General features: G+C 34.9%; 1 protein-coding gene across 3 annotated transcripts; it reads left to right on the forward strand.

The window, feature by feature from the left end:
* Window positions 1–7,842: 7,842 nt before the first annotated feature.
* On the forward strand, window positions 7,843–16,035 carry EMB2421 (FAD/NAD(P)-binding oxidoreductase family protein). Of its 3 annotated transcripts, none has more exons than XM_039036468.2 (11): window positions 7,843–8,409; window positions 8,592–8,674; window positions 8,763–8,898; window positions 10,635–11,125; window positions 11,205–11,252; window positions 11,468–11,642; window positions 12,806–12,918; window positions 13,412–13,508; window positions 13,643–13,862; window positions 14,475–14,616; window positions 15,442–16,035. In XM_039036468.2, exons 1-11 carry the CDS (start codon window positions 8,205–8,207, stop codon window positions 15,835–15,837), a joined length of 2,106 nt encoding a protein of 701 aa, XP_038892396.1. In that variant the 5' UTR covers window positions 7,843–8,204; the 3' UTR covers window positions 15,838–16,035. The 3 variants fall into 3 exon arrangements, with proteins under 3 accessions (XP_038892396.1, XP_038892399.1, XP_038892400.1); XM_039036471.2 differs by having other exon boundaries at window positions 7,875–8,409; window positions 8,750–8,898; XM_039036472.2 differs by lacking the exon at window positions 8,592–8,674 and having other exon boundaries at window positions 7,911–8,409; window positions 8,750–8,898.
* The last annotated feature ends 1,582 nt before the right edge of the window (window positions 16,036–17,617 follow it).

Below are 17,617 nucleotides of genomic sequence, written 5' to 3' on the forward strand. Positions count from 1 at the left end.
GTACCTTATCTTGGTGACACTACGAGTATGACCCACTTTGTAGGTGTTCAAGTGCTACAAATGATATGATCCTGATCATTCATGTATTAGAAATGTGAGCGGGGATATTCTATACAAAGGAGTTCATATAAGACTGAACCATGAAATATTTAGTCTCGTTATATAACGTCGTTCATAATAGAGACTTTCATTTCACTAGGATGACCATAGATAACATGACCTTAATCCTGAGTGAGTTGTGAACTCCTGCCTATGAGGGCTGTCCTTTGATTTGTATAGGTGAGAGTGGCCAGATTGCCGACAAAACAAGCCTACCATTTTGGGGATTCATCTGATTGGGGAACTGGGAACTCAGCTACACAAGACAGAATTCACTCTTGCCTATGAGGGCAGTCCTTTGATTTGTATGGGTGAGAATGGCCAGATCACCGACTCAAGATGGAATTCACTCTTTCCCCGAAGCAGGGATAAGTAGATAAATTGCTACTTTAAGGGCTGATTTTGAGTCTTGAACAATGTGGCATCACACCCTCTCTTGGCCAGAGAGGGGTTTACTCATAGTGGGAGTATGATCTATTGTTCATTAGAGGGATCAGTGGTACTTAAGAAGTTAGATGTAACTACAGGGGAAAAATAGTAAATTAGCCTAGATGTACTTACGAGAAATTTATGAAGGGTCATCGTACTTTTGATTGGTTATATCCAGTGGACACAAAAATATATCTGTAGTGAGAAGAGTGCAGCTGTCAGTCTTTAGTGGAGTGTCCGACAGTTAACGGATGGTGGATAAAGTAATTAAAGAGTTTAATTATTTATTCATGTATCATTGGAGCTTCAAGCTACAAATCCATAAGATCCTCTTGGTAGCTCAAAGGATTTAGTTGAGAATCAGTTTTTCGGTTAATTTAAAATGAGGGAATTTAATTATATATGATATAATTCAATTAATTCAATTATATATGATAAAATTGACATAATGTATATGATACATTATAGTTTAATTGGAGGAAAAAATATTTGAATATGATTCAAATATATTTTCTATGAATAAGATTTATAGTTGTTAAATTTAATATAAATATGATTTATATTAAATGCTATAAAATACAGAAAAAGAACTATGGTTTATATATTGTATATGATGCAATATTGAAACTATAAGTTATAAATATAATATGATAAGTTGGTTATCATATTTATTTATATTATTAATTATTTGATAAGTAATTCCCTTTTTCTCTCTAACCACCTTAGTGGGAAGTTAAGCAGTTTTTATAGCAAAATGAAATAAAATAAAATTTGATTTTATTATTCCTTAGATGAGTGTTACACGATTGAAGTCTTCTACACGATTTCCTTGAGAGGTTATACGATCAACTTAGAAAGTCTATGCGATAGACTTGATCGCCTACACGATTGAATGAAACTCTATGCGATAGACTGTTGTCTTCCTTAATCATCTTCCTCCTCCAACTCCTAAACACCCTCCTAACCAAAATAGCCAGCGCCCACCGCTCTTAGGTTCTCACACCGAGAATATCAAGGTAACTAAGTGGTAGTGTCCTCTTTTGGTTCGTGAGTTGCATTGCTGTTTGCTGCCGTTTGGAGTGTTCGTGCTTAATCGAGGCCATAAAATTTGATCGCAGTATCAAATATTATATTCCAAGATTGAAAAGTTTGTTTCAGTTCATAAATGGACCAATTAAGTTTACAAACCTTTTGCTCTTGACTTTGAGTTATGAATTCCTCTTGTTGCTGCATAAAGATGGTCTTCTCAAGATTACCATTCAGAAAGGCAGTCTTAATGTCCATTTGTTAGATATCATAGTCATAAAATATGAAAATGGACAAGAGCACCCGAATAGACTTTAACATGGAAACAGGTGAGAAAGTCTCCTCATAGTCAACTCCCTCCACCTGGGTATAACCCTTTGCCACTAGTCTAGCCTTAAAGGTTTGCACCTTACCATTTGCACCCATTTTCCTGTTGTAGATCTATTTGCAACCTATAAATTTTACCCCATCAGGTTGATCTATAAGATCCTGGACTGAATTGAAGTACATGGACTTTATTTTGAGATCCATGACTTTGATCCATTCACCTTTGTCCACATCTTTTATTGCTTGTTTATAGAACAATGGATCCTCAACGTCGCCACCAGCCATGACGATTAGGGTTTCTGTTAAACCTATATAACAAATAGGTGGGTTTGCAACCCTCCCATTATGTCAAGGCTTCCTCAACTATTGGGTTAGATGTGACCTACCAGATGAACCAACATCAACAACTCTTGTTGATAAACTTGGCTCTTCAACAGCTCTGGTTGAAGGTTCAATAGTTTTGTTAGAAAACTTATTCAATTCTATCTTACTGCATGGTTTGTGCTCCTTGATGTGGTTCTCTTCTAAAAATGTGGCATTTGTCAACACAAACACTTTATTATCTTTAGGATCGTAGAAGTAACCATCTCTTATTCTTTTGGGGTAGCCTACAAATAGGCATAATTATGGAATGACTCTCTAACTTTGCATAACAAATTCAACACCATTTTTGTAAATAAACGCTTTATTCACAATGAAATTAAGATTGTAGTTCTATTCCAATAAGCACTTTACAGAAATCAATTTCCTTTTTAAATTAAATTAGGAATTACATAAACATTCTCTAATAAAAGAAAAGATTTTTGTAAACAAAGATGAAGTCCTCCCATTGCCACAGCTAAGACAAGGTGCCAAGTTCCAACCCGCATTGTCATCTCACCAGTCTCCAGCTTTCACCAAGAACTAATTCCCTGAAATGAAAAATAAACATGGTTAGTGACACCTGAATCAATTATCCAAGAAGAATCATCATTCTTCACTAAACAAGTTTCCAGCACGAGGAAATCATATTTACCTTTGTTTGGCCTTCTTCTTTTATTTCAAATACTTGGAACAATTCCTTTTCTAGTGTCCCTCATGGTTGCAATGGAAACATATTCCCTTTACGGCATTGGCTTTCTTGCCCTTTTGGGCAACAGCATGGTTAGCTTTCCCCTGACCTCTCTTCTTCTTCTCCCACTTTTTGGTGTAGCAAGAAAAAGGTGCAGACGTAGTTCAAGAGATCTAATATCTATAAAACTTCTTGGAGGACGAGGAAACATTTATCTCACCATTTTTTCCCTTGATGTCAAGGACTAATAAGTCTGCAGCTCATTGAGCAGGGTTGCTATGGAACTAGAGGAATCTTTTAAGTAAAGTTTCCAAAATGAAACTAACCTGAATGGCTTCGTCGATGATAGACCAGTTCATCTTTGCCACTTTAAAGTGGACCATCATGTTCAAAACATATTCAGAAACAGATGTCCCTTCTTTCGTCCGGACATTGAAGATATATTTCAAAGCGTCATGGCGGAGTTGTGTGGACGGTTGTCCAAACATTCCCCTCAAGGACTAACAAATCTCATGTGTTGTGAGCATCAGATCATACTTCTTGGCCAAAACTTCATATAACTAGCCAAGATATACGCTCGAGCCTTTTCATTTGCCTTACCATTGCTCATATGCCTTCTGAACATTTTGGGCTGCATTAGTAGTTGGGACTTGAGGACACTCCTGATAACTTGTAGAAATACAAGTTATTTATGCTGTCTTATCTAGATATTGTGGCCAAAAGAGAGGAATATGCGTTGATTATATGAAAATTAGCTCAGAAATACAATAATTATGAATTAACGCAATTACACACACTAACATCGTCGAGATGGTAGAAGAGGATATTTATACTCTGTTTTGCAAGAAACCAAGTCATCGCTTGCGATCAAGGCTCAACTCGATCTACACGCCCGCAACACAGCACGAACACTTCGCGCTCGTCCTCAATGATCTCCTCGATCACGATCTCCTTCGCAACACGAACTCCTCCACAACACCACGAACGGACTCCTCCAAAGCACCACGAACAGCCTCCAGAAAACCTCGACGATGTCGAGTTGAGTCTGACACCACCAACAAAGCGACCTTGGTATTCTCGGTGTGAGAATCCAGAGGGTGGGCTCTGTTCGAACTTGGTGTGAGGCAGACGAACGGAGGAAAGATAGGTTGTGTACAGACTGGGCAAGTGGGAGAAGTCGGAGACCTATCGTATAGGTCGATGCCCAATCGTTTAGATAAAACTATGCGATCGTCTAGCAAAAGCTATGCGATCGTTTAGATCTGCAGAATCTACACGATCGTTTACCTTGGGTCAGCGATTGTCTTGCAAAGCTATGCGATTGTTTGGTAAACACTGCATGATCGTTTAGCTAGCACCTGTACGATTGTTTAGCTCGCCCAGCCATCGTTTAGTAAATCTGTATTTACTTGACGACTTCCGTGAGTTTCTTTTCACCGGAGAGAAAACTCAAAATTCTTTTAAAACTTTTGTGAAAAACTTCTTTTTTCAAAAAAAAAAAAAAAAGAAACCAATTTCCTTTTAAACTCACCGTTACCATGATCAATAACCACCCATTACTTTTGGTTATTTAAAAGAAAAAAAATATTAATTATCTAATAATTAATATTATTATAAATACAAATGATAACCAACTTATCATACTATATTTATAACCTATAGTTTTAATATTTCATCTCATAAAATGTATAAACCATAATTCTTTTTCTATTCCACGGTACTTAATGTAAATCTCATTTACATCAATCCTCCACTAGATGTATCTCATACATCATATCGATTATATCATATATAATCAAAATACCTCTTGTCAATTTGAACATTTCAAATCAACACCAAGAACTGATCCTTCAACATGAATCCAAGCTACCAAGGGGACCTCATGGACCTATAGATCTGAAGCTCCAACGGTACATGAATAACTGCTAAACTCTTTAGTCACAAGATCCACTATCCGTTAACTTCCAGACACTCTACTAAAGATCGACAGCTGAACTCTCCTCACTACAAATATATTATGTGTCCATCTTAACCAATCAGCAGTGCGACAACCCTTCACAGATCGCTCGTAAGTACAGCTGGGCCAATAACCGTTATGCCCCTGTAGTTACATCTGTCTCCTTAAGTACCACTGATCCCTCTAATGAACATAAGTCATAGTCCTACTATAACTGAGTCTTCTCTTCCAAAGAGAAGCTGTGGCCACTATGTTCAAGCCCCAGAATCAGCCCTTAAGGGAGCAATCTCTTTACTTATCCCTGCTTCGGAAAGGAGTGAATTTCATATTGTGGATTGAGTTCCCAGCTCCTAGATTAGAAAAGTCCCCAAAAAGGTAGGCATGTTAGGTTGGCAATCTGGCCACTCTCACCCATACTAATCAACGGATCGCCCTCAAAGGCAGGAGTTCACAAAACACTCAGGATTAAGGTCGTGTCACCTATGGTCATTTAGGTGAGATGCAAGTCTCTAGTATCAACGGCGTTATATACAGAGTCTAGTAATCTCGTGGTCCAGGTCTTATACAAACTCTTTGTATAGGACGCCCCTGCTCCACGTCTCCATACGAATGGTCAAGATCAACCATCTGTAGTAGTTTATAATACTTGCAAACCTCTACAAAGCGGGTCGTATCCGTAGTGTCACCAGGATCAGGTATTCCACCTTAATCTTTATACTACAGACCGATTTAGGTTATCACTTAAGGCATGATCCACTTGTATATCACATATACATGTTTAAGTTCACATAAGATAACCAAGGAGCATTGTTTATTGGATATGATTAAATGCCAGAATTAAATAACACTTATTTTATTCATTGAATAATGTATATCTTTAAAAAACAACGAGACTCTGGGAGAATTAGGACACTAATCCCAACAGTGAGAGGAATCAACCTATGGAAAGAGTAAGAATTTGAGGAATAGTCCCAAGGCATCTTTGAGTTGTATTTATTTAATTTATTTTCTTGTAATTCTCTTTTTTCTTTCTTTACCCGTTGAACGTCATATTAGAGCTATGATTCTTGTTTTAATAAAGTTCATTATTTTATCATTTATCATGAGCTAAATTCTCAAAGGGGTTCAGTTATGTGAATACTTTAGAGTTCTATTGCTTGAGCAATGCTTATGTTTCATACCTCTTTGACTTTTGCATTTTCTTTGTTAAGTTTAGGGATAAATATTGTTAAGTTGGAACTGATCACTTAATTTAGCAATCTAGTATAGTTCTAATGCTGAGAAGGTTAGGATATAAACTGATGTCACAAAGGAATACGAAACTAGAGCCTAGGAATAAGAGGGTCAGTTGCTTTAGGAATAAGAGACACCGTAGGATAAAGAATCTAAGCTTGAATTAATCTAAGATTCAGATACCTATGGGAATGTTTAGTAGTAACTACTTAGACCTCCTAAAGGAACTGGACATTAGACCGAATAGGAGTAGTTTTTGATTCATACATATTTCACTATCTTGGTATGATGCAACCGCATCATTTACATCATAGAGCCCGAAAGGATGGAACATAACTGTATCACTGTTCAACATTCTACTTTACTACTTTTACCACCATTAAACCTCAAAATCACTAATTTACTGGTTACCTTTTGGTTTGCATCGAAAAACTCTTTCTTATAAAGATTGAATTGCATAAATAATCTCGTGAGATTCGTCTATTAGAATACTTCAAGATTTATTATTTCATTAACAATGTATGCTTGTATTTAGATCATATTTATTCTCATTTTATCATTCATATACATTTGATCGATCAAAAGACCTTTCTAATTTTGGGGAAGATGAAGCATAACTAGGTTTTAAATTTGAAAATTGATGGACACTTATTCCAACAATTAGTATGTTAGGTGATTTTAATTACCGTGTATTTCAGAATATTTCTTAATAAGTATTAACATCTTTTTTTTTTCATACCCACACACGTAAGTTCAAGAATAGTGTATTTTTTGAAAGTAATAACAAAAATAGGGTATATAGGAAAGAAATTACAAAAGTAAGGTGGAGGGAAAAAGTATTGACAAAAATAGGGTAGCAAAATCGTGTACCCGGTATACGATTTTTATTTGGTCCACGAGCTCCATATTTTTATTATTTTTTTATTGCTTTTTTATTTAAGTGGATACAAAGAGAACAGATCTATTTGAATTTCACGGTAAAACAAATCTATGTGAAAAAAAATAGATTTAGCCTTCATTCGTGGCTAGAAATTTGATTCAATTTTTATTTTACCATATGCCTTTAAAAATTTTAATTTTACAGTAAAAAAGAAAACATAAGTTGGGGAAAATATGAAAAAAAAAATAGATTTAAACTTAATTCGTGGCTAGAAATTTGATTCAATTTTTATGAATTTGTAAAAGATTCTCCAAAAATGCAAAAAAAGAAGTTGGGGAAAATGTGAAAAAATAGATTTAATTAAAAATTTGATTCAATTTTTATTTTACCGTAGGTCTTTCATAATTTGAATTTCACAGTAAAATTCTTCGAAAATACAAAATAATAATAATAATAATAATAATAAAACTAAAAAATAAAAGAAGAAATAGGAGTTGGGAGAAAAATGTGAAAAAAAAATATTAGAATTAATTTGTGGCTAGAAATTTAATTCAATTTTTATTTTACTATATACCTTTAAAAACTTAAATTTCACAGTAAAAAATTCTCCAAAAATACAAAAAAAAACATTAAAAAAAATAAAAGAAGAAGATAAAAGTTATGAAAAATGTGAAAAAAAATAGATTTAACCTTAATTCATTGAAAAAAAAAAATAGCATTAATTCGTGTGGCTGGCCTTAGCCTTAAATGGGTACACAATTTATGTGCTGACTTAAAAATTGTGGACAAAATCGTGGATCCCGTTACCTATTTCACAACCTTATTTTTGTAAATAGTTTCAAATTCCACGAACAATGAACCAACAATTTTCTAATAATTAAATAAATAAATAAACAATAAGGGAACCCACGCCACATCTCTCTCCATCGCACTGCCGCAAGCCGTCCACCCTCGCGCCGCCGTCATTCTGCCGCCACCTCCGAGGAGCCTCTGTTCGTCGCCTCCGAGCGCCTCTGTTCGTCGCCTCCGAGCGCCTCTCTTCTTTTATTTCATTCTTCAACGATTTCTCTCCACTATTACTGTTTAAGTAATCCTCGAATATTGGACTAATTAGGTGGTCGAAGCCAAAATGTGGAACAAATTAAGAAAAATCACATTAAAACAAATTAAGTGATCTTCTGAGCTTCTTCTCGATCAGAGCCATGGGGTTTTTGGGTTTTTTCAGGAGGTTTAATGGCCTTCAGAAATTTGATGCAACCCTTAGAGCAATACCAGTTGGGTACGTTCAGAGTAGATGCTTATCAAATTCCAAGCTTTTCCATGGCGGCAAAGAAACAATGGTTCCGGTTTTAATTGTTGGCGCAGGACCTGTTGGTCTCGTCCTTGCTATTCTTCTCACTAAATTAGGTATATATTGTCATTTTGCTCTTAATTTTCTCGACCATGGAAAATTGGGATTTTTATAACTTGAAACAGAACATGAAACTTTCAAGTTGGTATTAGAAATGTTATTATATAGATAATTATAATCTTAGTGTTTATGCTAATTCCTTTCATTTTGGGGAATATGCATTTTTCCCCTCCTGTAGGGGTTAAATGTGCAGTTGTGGAGAAGAACAGAAGTTTTTCTAAACATCCGCAAGCTCACTTCATAAATAACAGATCCATGGAGGTTGATTGAATTTCTCTTAATGAAGATGCCATTCCAATGACTGAGTTAAACATTCAAAGTAATGTGTTTATACAGAATTGATTGATAGGTATTTCGCAAATTGGATGGACTAGCAGAGGAGATACAATTACATCAACCACCTGTCGAGTCATGGAGAAAGTTCATATATTGTACTTCACTGAATGGTACAATTCTCGGATCTGTAGACCATATGCAACCACAAGGTACAATTTTATCCATGCTCTGGTTTTCTAGTTTTATGTACTTCAAGATGGGTTCACGATTTTTTTAGTTGATACTGGGATACTTATTTGAGTCAACTTTATTGCTCAATCACTAATTTCATTGCTATTTATAGTCTGATACTTTGTACAGAAGATACTAGTAAGGCATTCTATTCAGAAATTTATAGTTAGTTTGCTTGCTAGTTCGGCTTTATAATGATCATTGTGGATATAGTAAAAGTAAATGATTGTTCCTGCCTCATTGCAAATGAATTCTTTAAGGATTGGCAGAGGAGAAAAAGGTTTTGTAATCAAGTTGGCCTGTGCGCTAAAGGCTTCAGCTGTTGTTCGACTCATTGGATTTAGGTTTGTCTCTTTAGTGCTAACTTCTCATCATAAATATCAAGTTTAGATGTATGGTTCTTTGTTCTTTTAGAGGGATTTCTCTCTCCTTTTGGTGGGATTGGTTTTTATATGCCTTGTTTTCTTTCATTTTTATCTCAATGAAAGTCATCGGTGGTAGGTTCTATGCTGCTAGAAGTATCAGGCAAGGATCCCCTTTTCTCCTCCTTATATGTGATACCTTTCCTATTGCCTTGGTAGGCTTCTCCCTAAAGGTGCTCATATAGGCTTTCATACTGCCGTTTGTAATTTCATTTTATCAATGAAACCAGTTTGATCATTTCTAATTAAAAAAAATCGTTTCTCATAAGAAAAAAAAGAAGCGGGAAGGAGTGATCTCTCAATATAATAAACTATCTGCAAGTTGTTGATGACACTGGGACTCCCTGTTTCGGATGGTTAACATTTTCAATTAGGCGTTTGGTTTAAGTTCCAATCTTTGCTAAACCATGATTGGTGGAAAAACTTTGAAGATTCTATAGTCCAAAAGGAGAATGACCCATTCTTTTACAGTAGATTTATCCTAAACCAGCAAAATTTGCCTAATTTGCCCTCTCATTTTACATGAGTTCTTCCCATGCCTTTGACTGTGGCTCACGCTTTGGAAATTAACGAGGGGTTTTTGTGGAAGGAACAGTCATGTGGTTCAAAATAGGAAAGAAGATACTTTTGATTGTGGCACATACTATTAGAAGCCTCTTATTTACTACGAATAGCAGAAATTCTTTCAGAAAGGAGAAATACTTCGGATTTGGTTTATTAGAGTCTTTCTGGAGGTCCATTGGCTAAAAAGTAAGGCAAGTATTTTCTAATCTTTTGTCTGTTTCGGGAAAATTTTACTTCTGTCACCTTCTTTTGATAAAAGCTTCATATTCCTTTGAATAACTGTTGTCTAACTCTCTTTGTGCTAATGGAAAGAGTCCTTCCGTAAGTTATCTGGCTTGGTTAGTGTGTGTGTGTGTGTGTGTTTTTCCCTTTTTTTTTTAAGAGGCTTGGTTAGTGTTTGCCTTCCCTCTGTTTTGTAATTTCATTTGTTCAATGAAATTTGTTTATTTATTTTAAATAAAAATGGATGAATATTAGAAGATTTAGATTTCAGGAACATCTGGTTTGAGTGATATTAAAAATTGTGGATTTTTGTGCATATAAAAATATTTGGTTTTTAATAGTGTGCTGCCAAGTGCTACCTTCTGGTTTCTCTTTTTTATTGTCTTTCTTTCTTTCTTTCTTTTTTTTTTTTTTTTTTTTTTTTTTTTTTTTTAATTGGGGAGGGGGTTTGAAGTTTGTGATAATATTGAATACAATTTTTGTTTTTTCTTAAAAAAAAAAAACAGATTTTGAGCACATCACCAGCCCAGTTTCTGTTGCACATTTCTCCCAGTACAAATTAAACAGGTTACTACTTAAGCAACTTCAAAATCTTGGGTTTCAAGTCTGTACACCGGAAAGCTTGGAAGGCCCCTGTGTAGTAAGAGAAAAGAAAATACTTCTGGGGCATGAGTGTGTTTCTATTGATGCTACTGATGAGACAATAACCATGACTGCATCTTATCTCAAGGAAGGGACACATATTAAGAGGAGGAATATCAGCTGTAATGTCCTTGTTGGTGCAGACGGTGCTGGAAGTTCTGTCCGGAGACTAGTAGGCATAGAAATGAAGGGTGAAAATGACTTACAAAAGCTTGTAAGCGTCCATTTCTTTAGTAGAGAGCTTGGTGAGTATTTGCTAAAAGAGAGGCCTGGTATGCTATATTTCGTCTTTAACACTGAAGCTATTGGGGTTCTTGTTGCTCATGATCTCAAGCAAGGCGAATTTATATTGCAGGTACTGCCATCATCTTGATACAATCTTCTTCATCTGCATTCTGCATCTTACACTTAAGATATTACGTGTTATCTTACAGGTACCATTCTATCCTCCTCAACAAAATATTGGAGATTTCTGCCCTAAGGTAATTTTGTCCACCATCTTGTGTTGAGTATGTTGAAGTTGAAGAAAAAACAGTTTACAGTTGAGTGCTAGCTTTAGAGTGGGATATACAATTCAAGTTATAGTGCATATCCCATTACTTATGATTGAATTATCAAATGATTGACCTGCAAAAATAATATGTATCAATGCCAATCATACATTCTTTCTGTAGTAAATGGATTCAATTTCTTGTAGATGTGTGAGGAGTTAATCTTCAAATTGGTTGGTCAAAACCTTTGTGACATAGATGTGCAAGATGTAAAACCTTGGATTATGCATGCTGAAGTTGCCGAGAAGTTCATATGCTGTCAAAGTCGTGTATTGCTTGCTGGTGATGCTGCTCATCGATTTCCTCCAGCTGGTGGATTTGGTTAGTATTAATTTTTTATACTTTAAAATCATTTGTTAGGATTTATAAATTATAATACTACACATTGTTTTGGCATAGCATTTCTATTGTTAATGTATCTTGGCCAATTTAGAAAAATGGACTGTTCAAGTAAACAGTCATTAATCTTAAAACAAATATACATATGGAAAACTTTATTGTCTGTCTGTTACATGGAATTAGTTTCAATCTCCACATATTAGCTGGGGACAGGAAGCTTGTTCTTCTTAGATTTCAGAAACCAAATTTAAATCAATTGTTTATGAAAAGTTCCAAGATGGAATTGAAGAATCCATGCCATGCTTATAATATTGGTGAATTAAATCCCATAAAATAGGCACACTGATGCATGGAATATGAGTGTTGTACAATACAAGCACACATCATTTTCTTAAAAAATAGACCGACAATTTTGGACATGTCCAAAAATTGTGTTTGAAAATTTTGTTACATAAAGGATTTGGAATTATGTTCTTGTAAATGTAACTTCATCCTTTTTTAAAAAAAGAAAAAAAATTGATTATTACAAAGTAAACTAAAGACCTCCCTAAGAACACAAAGTGAAATAAACTCTCGTCTTTTGAAGAAAAGAGCTTATATCTCAAACATTGTGTGAAATTATGTTCTCGTAAATGTATCTTCTTTCTGAATATTGTTGGATTTTGTAAGGTAAAATCTACTTATTCTCTTCAATTTATTTGTTTATTTATTTATTTACTTCTTAGTTCTTGATGTTAATTTTCTATATCATCTAAAAAAGATTGTCTTCCCTACAAAATATGTTTAAGAGGCGTTCCAAGTGTTTTTCAATGTCTCTCACTGTCACAGATGTCCCGGATGTGTTATGAATTATGTAACATCCAAATGTTCTTGAAATGCGTCTAAGTTATTCTTGTTCAATGCTTAGTACTGACATTATGCTCAGAATAGTGTCCAAGTTACCAAGATTGAAGCAAAATTGGTCAAATCAAAGAGAAGAGAAAGTCAATGCACATATATATATAGATGTATGTATATATGTATTTTCATTTGGTTTTAAAAATGTAATGAAAACAAGAACTTGGAAGTTTTTCGTACACATTATGACAGGTAAAAACTTCCATAAATGTACAATTGTGCCATCATTTGTTGATGTATTCATGCAGGAATGAATACTGGAATTCAAGACGTCCATAATCTTGCCTGGAAATTAGCTGCAGTGCTACAAGATATTGCATCACCTTCAATATTAAATACTTATGAAATGGAAAGGAGGCCGGTAATCTTATAATTTGTTGATGTTCTTACTCTTTCAATAATTGAATTTTGTTGTGTGAGTTGCCTGAGAATGTGATGCACGTTGACACTGCTTGGCTATTACAAATAAGAATGCTAAAGGAAAGACAAAAAAGACCATAAAATATCTTATCGTTTCTCTTTCAATGACCGTAAAATATCTTTTCTTGTCATGACAAATGATTGATTTTCTCAACTAATTTGAGGTAGTTGAGTCACTTTTGGTTAAACGACTGTGGGGATGAAACTTGAGCATAAATGTGGTCCTTTTCACCCCCAACAATTTAGCCATTTTGTTTTGAGAATAGAGTTGAGTGAGTGGTCTGGAGTCTGGAGGGAAATGTGCACATACATTTAAGTCGTGTAGTATTTCTTGTATTCTGTAGGCAGTACCAAGGTGAAGCAGGTCTCGACCTCTTCATTCAGCAACAAATTTTCTAATTGATTCTCGACCTCTTCTGTCACTCCCTTGTCAGATAGCACTATTCAATACGGCCCTTAGTGTTAAGAACTTCAAAGCAGCCATGGAAGTGCCTGCAGCTCTTGGTCTGGATCCAAAGATTGCAAACTCTGGTAAATAGCAGCTTCATCTAGTTTGAATGTCACTCTTTAAAACAATCTCACCTAAAGTTCACCATATTGGTTGTAATTGTAATATCTAAGTCTTTGCAATACAGAGAATGAATTCCTTTTTCCTTAACGTGCAGTGCACCGAGTAGTTAACCATGGCCTTGGTTCTATTTTATCATCCTCACAACAGAGCGCAGTTTTGGATGGAATTTTTAAGATAGGTCGTTTGCAGCTCTCAGATTCATTTCTGAATGATGGAAATCCCGTTGGATCTTCAAGACTCGCAAAACTGAGACAGATATTTGATGAAGGGAAGAGCCTTCAACTTCAGTTCCCTGCGGAGGATCTTGGTTTCAGGTTTAACTTCTATTCAAACTCAATGCATGAGCTAATTTTACTCTTCTTTAGATGTTTTAACTTTCATCCCATCCACTGGTGTTTCTCGACTTAACAACTGGCAATGTTTTAAAAAGCCTTACCGGACACGTGCCTAGGCTCAAGGCACAGGTTTGGCTACTCACCTTGAAAAGGTGAGGCTCACAAAATAAGGCATGCTTGAAGCTTGCGCCTTTTGTGAAGTCTCATAGCTCAAAGCCCTGAGTCTTGGGACTTTTTCATTATTTAAAAAAAAATCTTTACAATTAGGGTTTTTCCTTCTTTAAAATCTTAAAAAATCAAATTTACTAAGCCTAAATGCGAAAAAATTTGTGTTTAGGGTTTTTTTTTCTCACTTCAACTATGCTTTCTCTTCTTTTTTCTTTATGTAGTACTTTTATATATAACGCGCCTCACAAAAAATATTCTGCGCATAAGTCCTAGAAGACTATTGCACTTTATCATGCCTTGAGCTTTAAAAAACACTGGCAACTGGTGTATCAGACTATAAACAAAAGTAAAGCTCTTTCATTGGGGGATCTGGTTTAATGATAGCTTAAACATATTTATCTCAATCTTATCAATGGGATTTAGGTACTCCGAAGGGGCAATAATTCCTGATGATTCTCTCCTTGGTGGTCGAGAAGAACCTACAGGTCGTCGGAGACAGTACGTCCCTTCTGCAGATCCAGGATCAAGGCTGCCTCATATGAATGTGAGGGTTTTGGCCAGTGAGGTATTAGAATTGATCGACTGTTCACTCTGCATATTAAATGGCCACATGAATATAAAAAATAACAATTGGTTTCAAACATCATTTAGTGCACTAAACGATTTCTTTAGGTGTGCTTTTATTGCATTGCAAGACACTTAAGCTGCAGCTAGATAGTTGAGTGATATTTTAAATACCTTTTTTGTCCCTAAATTTTGGGTCTAGTTTCCATTTGGTCCCTAGATTTCAAAATGTTACACATTTAGTCCTTTTTAAGTTTTGAGTTTGATTTCATTTCAGTTCCTAAGTTCCATAATACTACAATTTACCAATTACATTTGTGTTTTATTCAATTTGGTCCCTAGGTTTCAAGATTTACACTTTTAATCTCGATTTTTTTTTTTATTAAATAGTCACTTTTAGTCACTAGCGTTAATGTCTATTAATTAATTTAAAATAATTATGAAGTAAAATTTAAAATTTTATTTTAATAGTGATGAAAAAAGAAGCTTAACTAATTATAATTCTTTTACTTCTTTAAAATTAATTAATACACATTGACAGAAAGTGAGTATTTAATGAAAAATTGAGGTTAAAAGTATAAATCATTCAATTTAAGGATCAAATTGAACTAAAACTCAAATCTTGAGGGTAAGACTGTAACATTTTGAAATCTAAAGACAATTGAAATCGAACTCAAAGCTTAAGAAACCAAACTAAGATCTTTCAATGTGTAACATTTTGAAACTTAGGGACCAAATAGAAACTAGATTCAAAATGTAGGGACCAAAAATGTATTTTCCCAATTTTCATTTAAGTCAACTAAAGACGGGAAATATGTGTGTGCAGGAGATTTTTTCCACGCTCGATCTTGTATCTGGGGATGTAGTCCAATTCCTTCTCATAATAGGTCCGCGACCGGAGTCTTACTGTCTTGCTCACGCTACTCTCAAGGTAGCAGAGGAATTCAAAATTTCTGTTAGGGTATGCATTTTATGGTCTGCTGATACCACCAAGATTCAGTCAAGCAGCAAGGAAGAACTAACACCTTGGAAGAACTACATTGATGTTCAAGAAATTCGGCAATGGTCAACTTCACCGTCATGGTGGGACGTTTGTCAGATGACCGACAAAGGAGCAATCCTAGTCCGGCCTGACGAGCATATTGCTTGGAGGGTGAAGTCAGGTATTTCTGGGGATCCAAACACAGAACTGACGAGAGTTTTTACTACACTTTTGAAGTGATATGTTTGGCTTTACTTTGTTGTGTTTCACAACATGAGTGGTTTTAGAGATTTCACGTAGAAAAGTGCAGTACTTGTAGCCATTGGCATATATTATTGGGAACTTGGGGAACATTGCAGAATGAATTGTATTACTCTTCATAAAGTTTAAAATTGTACCATTTTAACTTTTAAAGTAAAATAAAGATTATTTACCGTACGATTTGTAGACTCTATATTGACGATAATTGATTTAAAGATCCTTCAGAATGATTTTTGCCCAATTTTTTAGAGTTCAAGAATTTTGACATTTTTCTTACATCATCATCAAGCAATTTTATAGAATTTTTTTTTTTTTTTTTTTTTTACTGGTAATAGTGATTAGTTGAGATTGTCTCAATTCAAAGGATGAGTAGCAGACTGTCTTGCTCTGAACCTCTGAAGTATTGTTTCAATAAGAATAATGATGGATACATTATTTTTTTTACTAAACTTGGTTGGATATTTTTTATATAAAAAAAAGTTTATAGCAATTCATCAATAAAATTTGTTTATATTTTCAATATGACTAGCTCTTTAGTAAAACTACTTGCTTCGGTGAAACTTAATGGGAACAATTATGCTACATGGAATTTAAACTTGAATATAATATTGGTAATCGATGATCTTAGGTTTGTTTTAACTGAGAAGTATCCTCCAAATCCTAGCTTAAGCGCAAACTGAATGGTTCGGGATGCACATGACAAGTGGACAAGGGCGAATGAAAAAGCCAGAGTCAACATTCTTGCAAGCATATTTGATGTCTTGGCTAGAAATATGATGGTATGGGTATCGCTAAAGAGATTATGGAATCTTTGCGAGGGTTGTTTGGACAGTCGTCCTTCTCCCTCAGACATGATGCCATCAAGTACGTTTATAACTGTCGTATGAAAGAAAGGACCTCAGTTAAAGAATATGTCCTGGACATGATGGTCCATTTCCATGTAGCAGAAGTAAACAGAGTTGTCATAGATGAAAAAAGTCAATTCAGTTTTATTCTAGAGTCTCTTCTGAAGAGCTTCTTACTATACCAAATGCGATGATGAACAAGATAGAATATAGCTTGACTACTCTTCTCAATGAGCTTCAGACTTAACAGTGTCTCTTGAAATCTAAGGGACAAGAAGCGGAGGTAAATGTTACCACCACGAATAAAGTCAATAGAGGATTGTCCTCTAGGAAAAAGTTTGGTCCTTCTTCTTCTAAGAACAATAGTGTTCCGATGAAAAAGAGTAAGGGAAAAAGGAAGACTCCTACTGATTGCAAAGGCAGAGCTAAAGTTGCAGACAAAGAAAAATGCTTCTACTGTAATAGGACGGGCACTGGAAAAGAAACTACCCGAAGTACCTTGCGAAGAAGAAAGTTGAAAAAGCAAAACAAGGAAATTAGTTTCTGAAGCATGCTTGTGGAAGGCGAGATAACTCTCAAGGTTTTGAAAAAAGATGTTGTCTCAGCATAATCAGTGGGAGTTTCAGAAGTTGTTATCTAGAGATAAATTCGTTATATTAGATAACGTACTTTTTGTTTCTGAAATGAAAAAAAAAATCTATCTCTTGTTAGAACAATTGTACAAAGTATCTTTTGATAGAAATGAAGTGTTCATTAGCAAAAAAAGTATTCTTATCTGTTCTACTAAAAGATAACTTATATGTTAAAACCAACCAAAGCGAAGGCCATTTCAAATATCGAGATGTTTAAAATGGCTCAAATCGAAAACAAAAGACAAAAAAAGTTTCTTAAGTACATATCTTTGGCACTTAAGA

The sequence above is a fragment of the Benincasa hispida genome, chromosome 7 (genome assembly GCF_027475165.1).
Source record: "Benincasa hispida cultivar pf3 chromosome 7, pf3_genome.v1.1, whole genome shotgun sequence".
Classification (NCBI taxonomy): Eukaryota; Viridiplantae; Streptophyta; class Magnoliopsida; order Cucurbitales; family Cucurbitaceae; genus Benincasa; species Benincasa hispida.

Excerpts from the sequence above, each read along its gene's own strand:
- EMB2421 (XM_039036468.2), top strand. The coding sequence starts at position 8,205 with ATGGGGTTTTTGGGTTTTTTCAGGAGGTTTAATGGCCTTCAGAAATTT. Across the intron at positions 11,253-11,467 it reads TTGGAGATTTCTGCCCTAAG|ATGTGTGAGGAGTTAATCTT; the intron begins GTAATTTTGTCC and ends AATTTCTTGTAG. Across the intron at positions 14,617-15,441 it reads TGAGGGTTTTGGCCAGTGAG|GAGATTTTTTCCACGCTCGA; the intron begins GTATTAGAATTG and ends ATGTGTGTGCAG.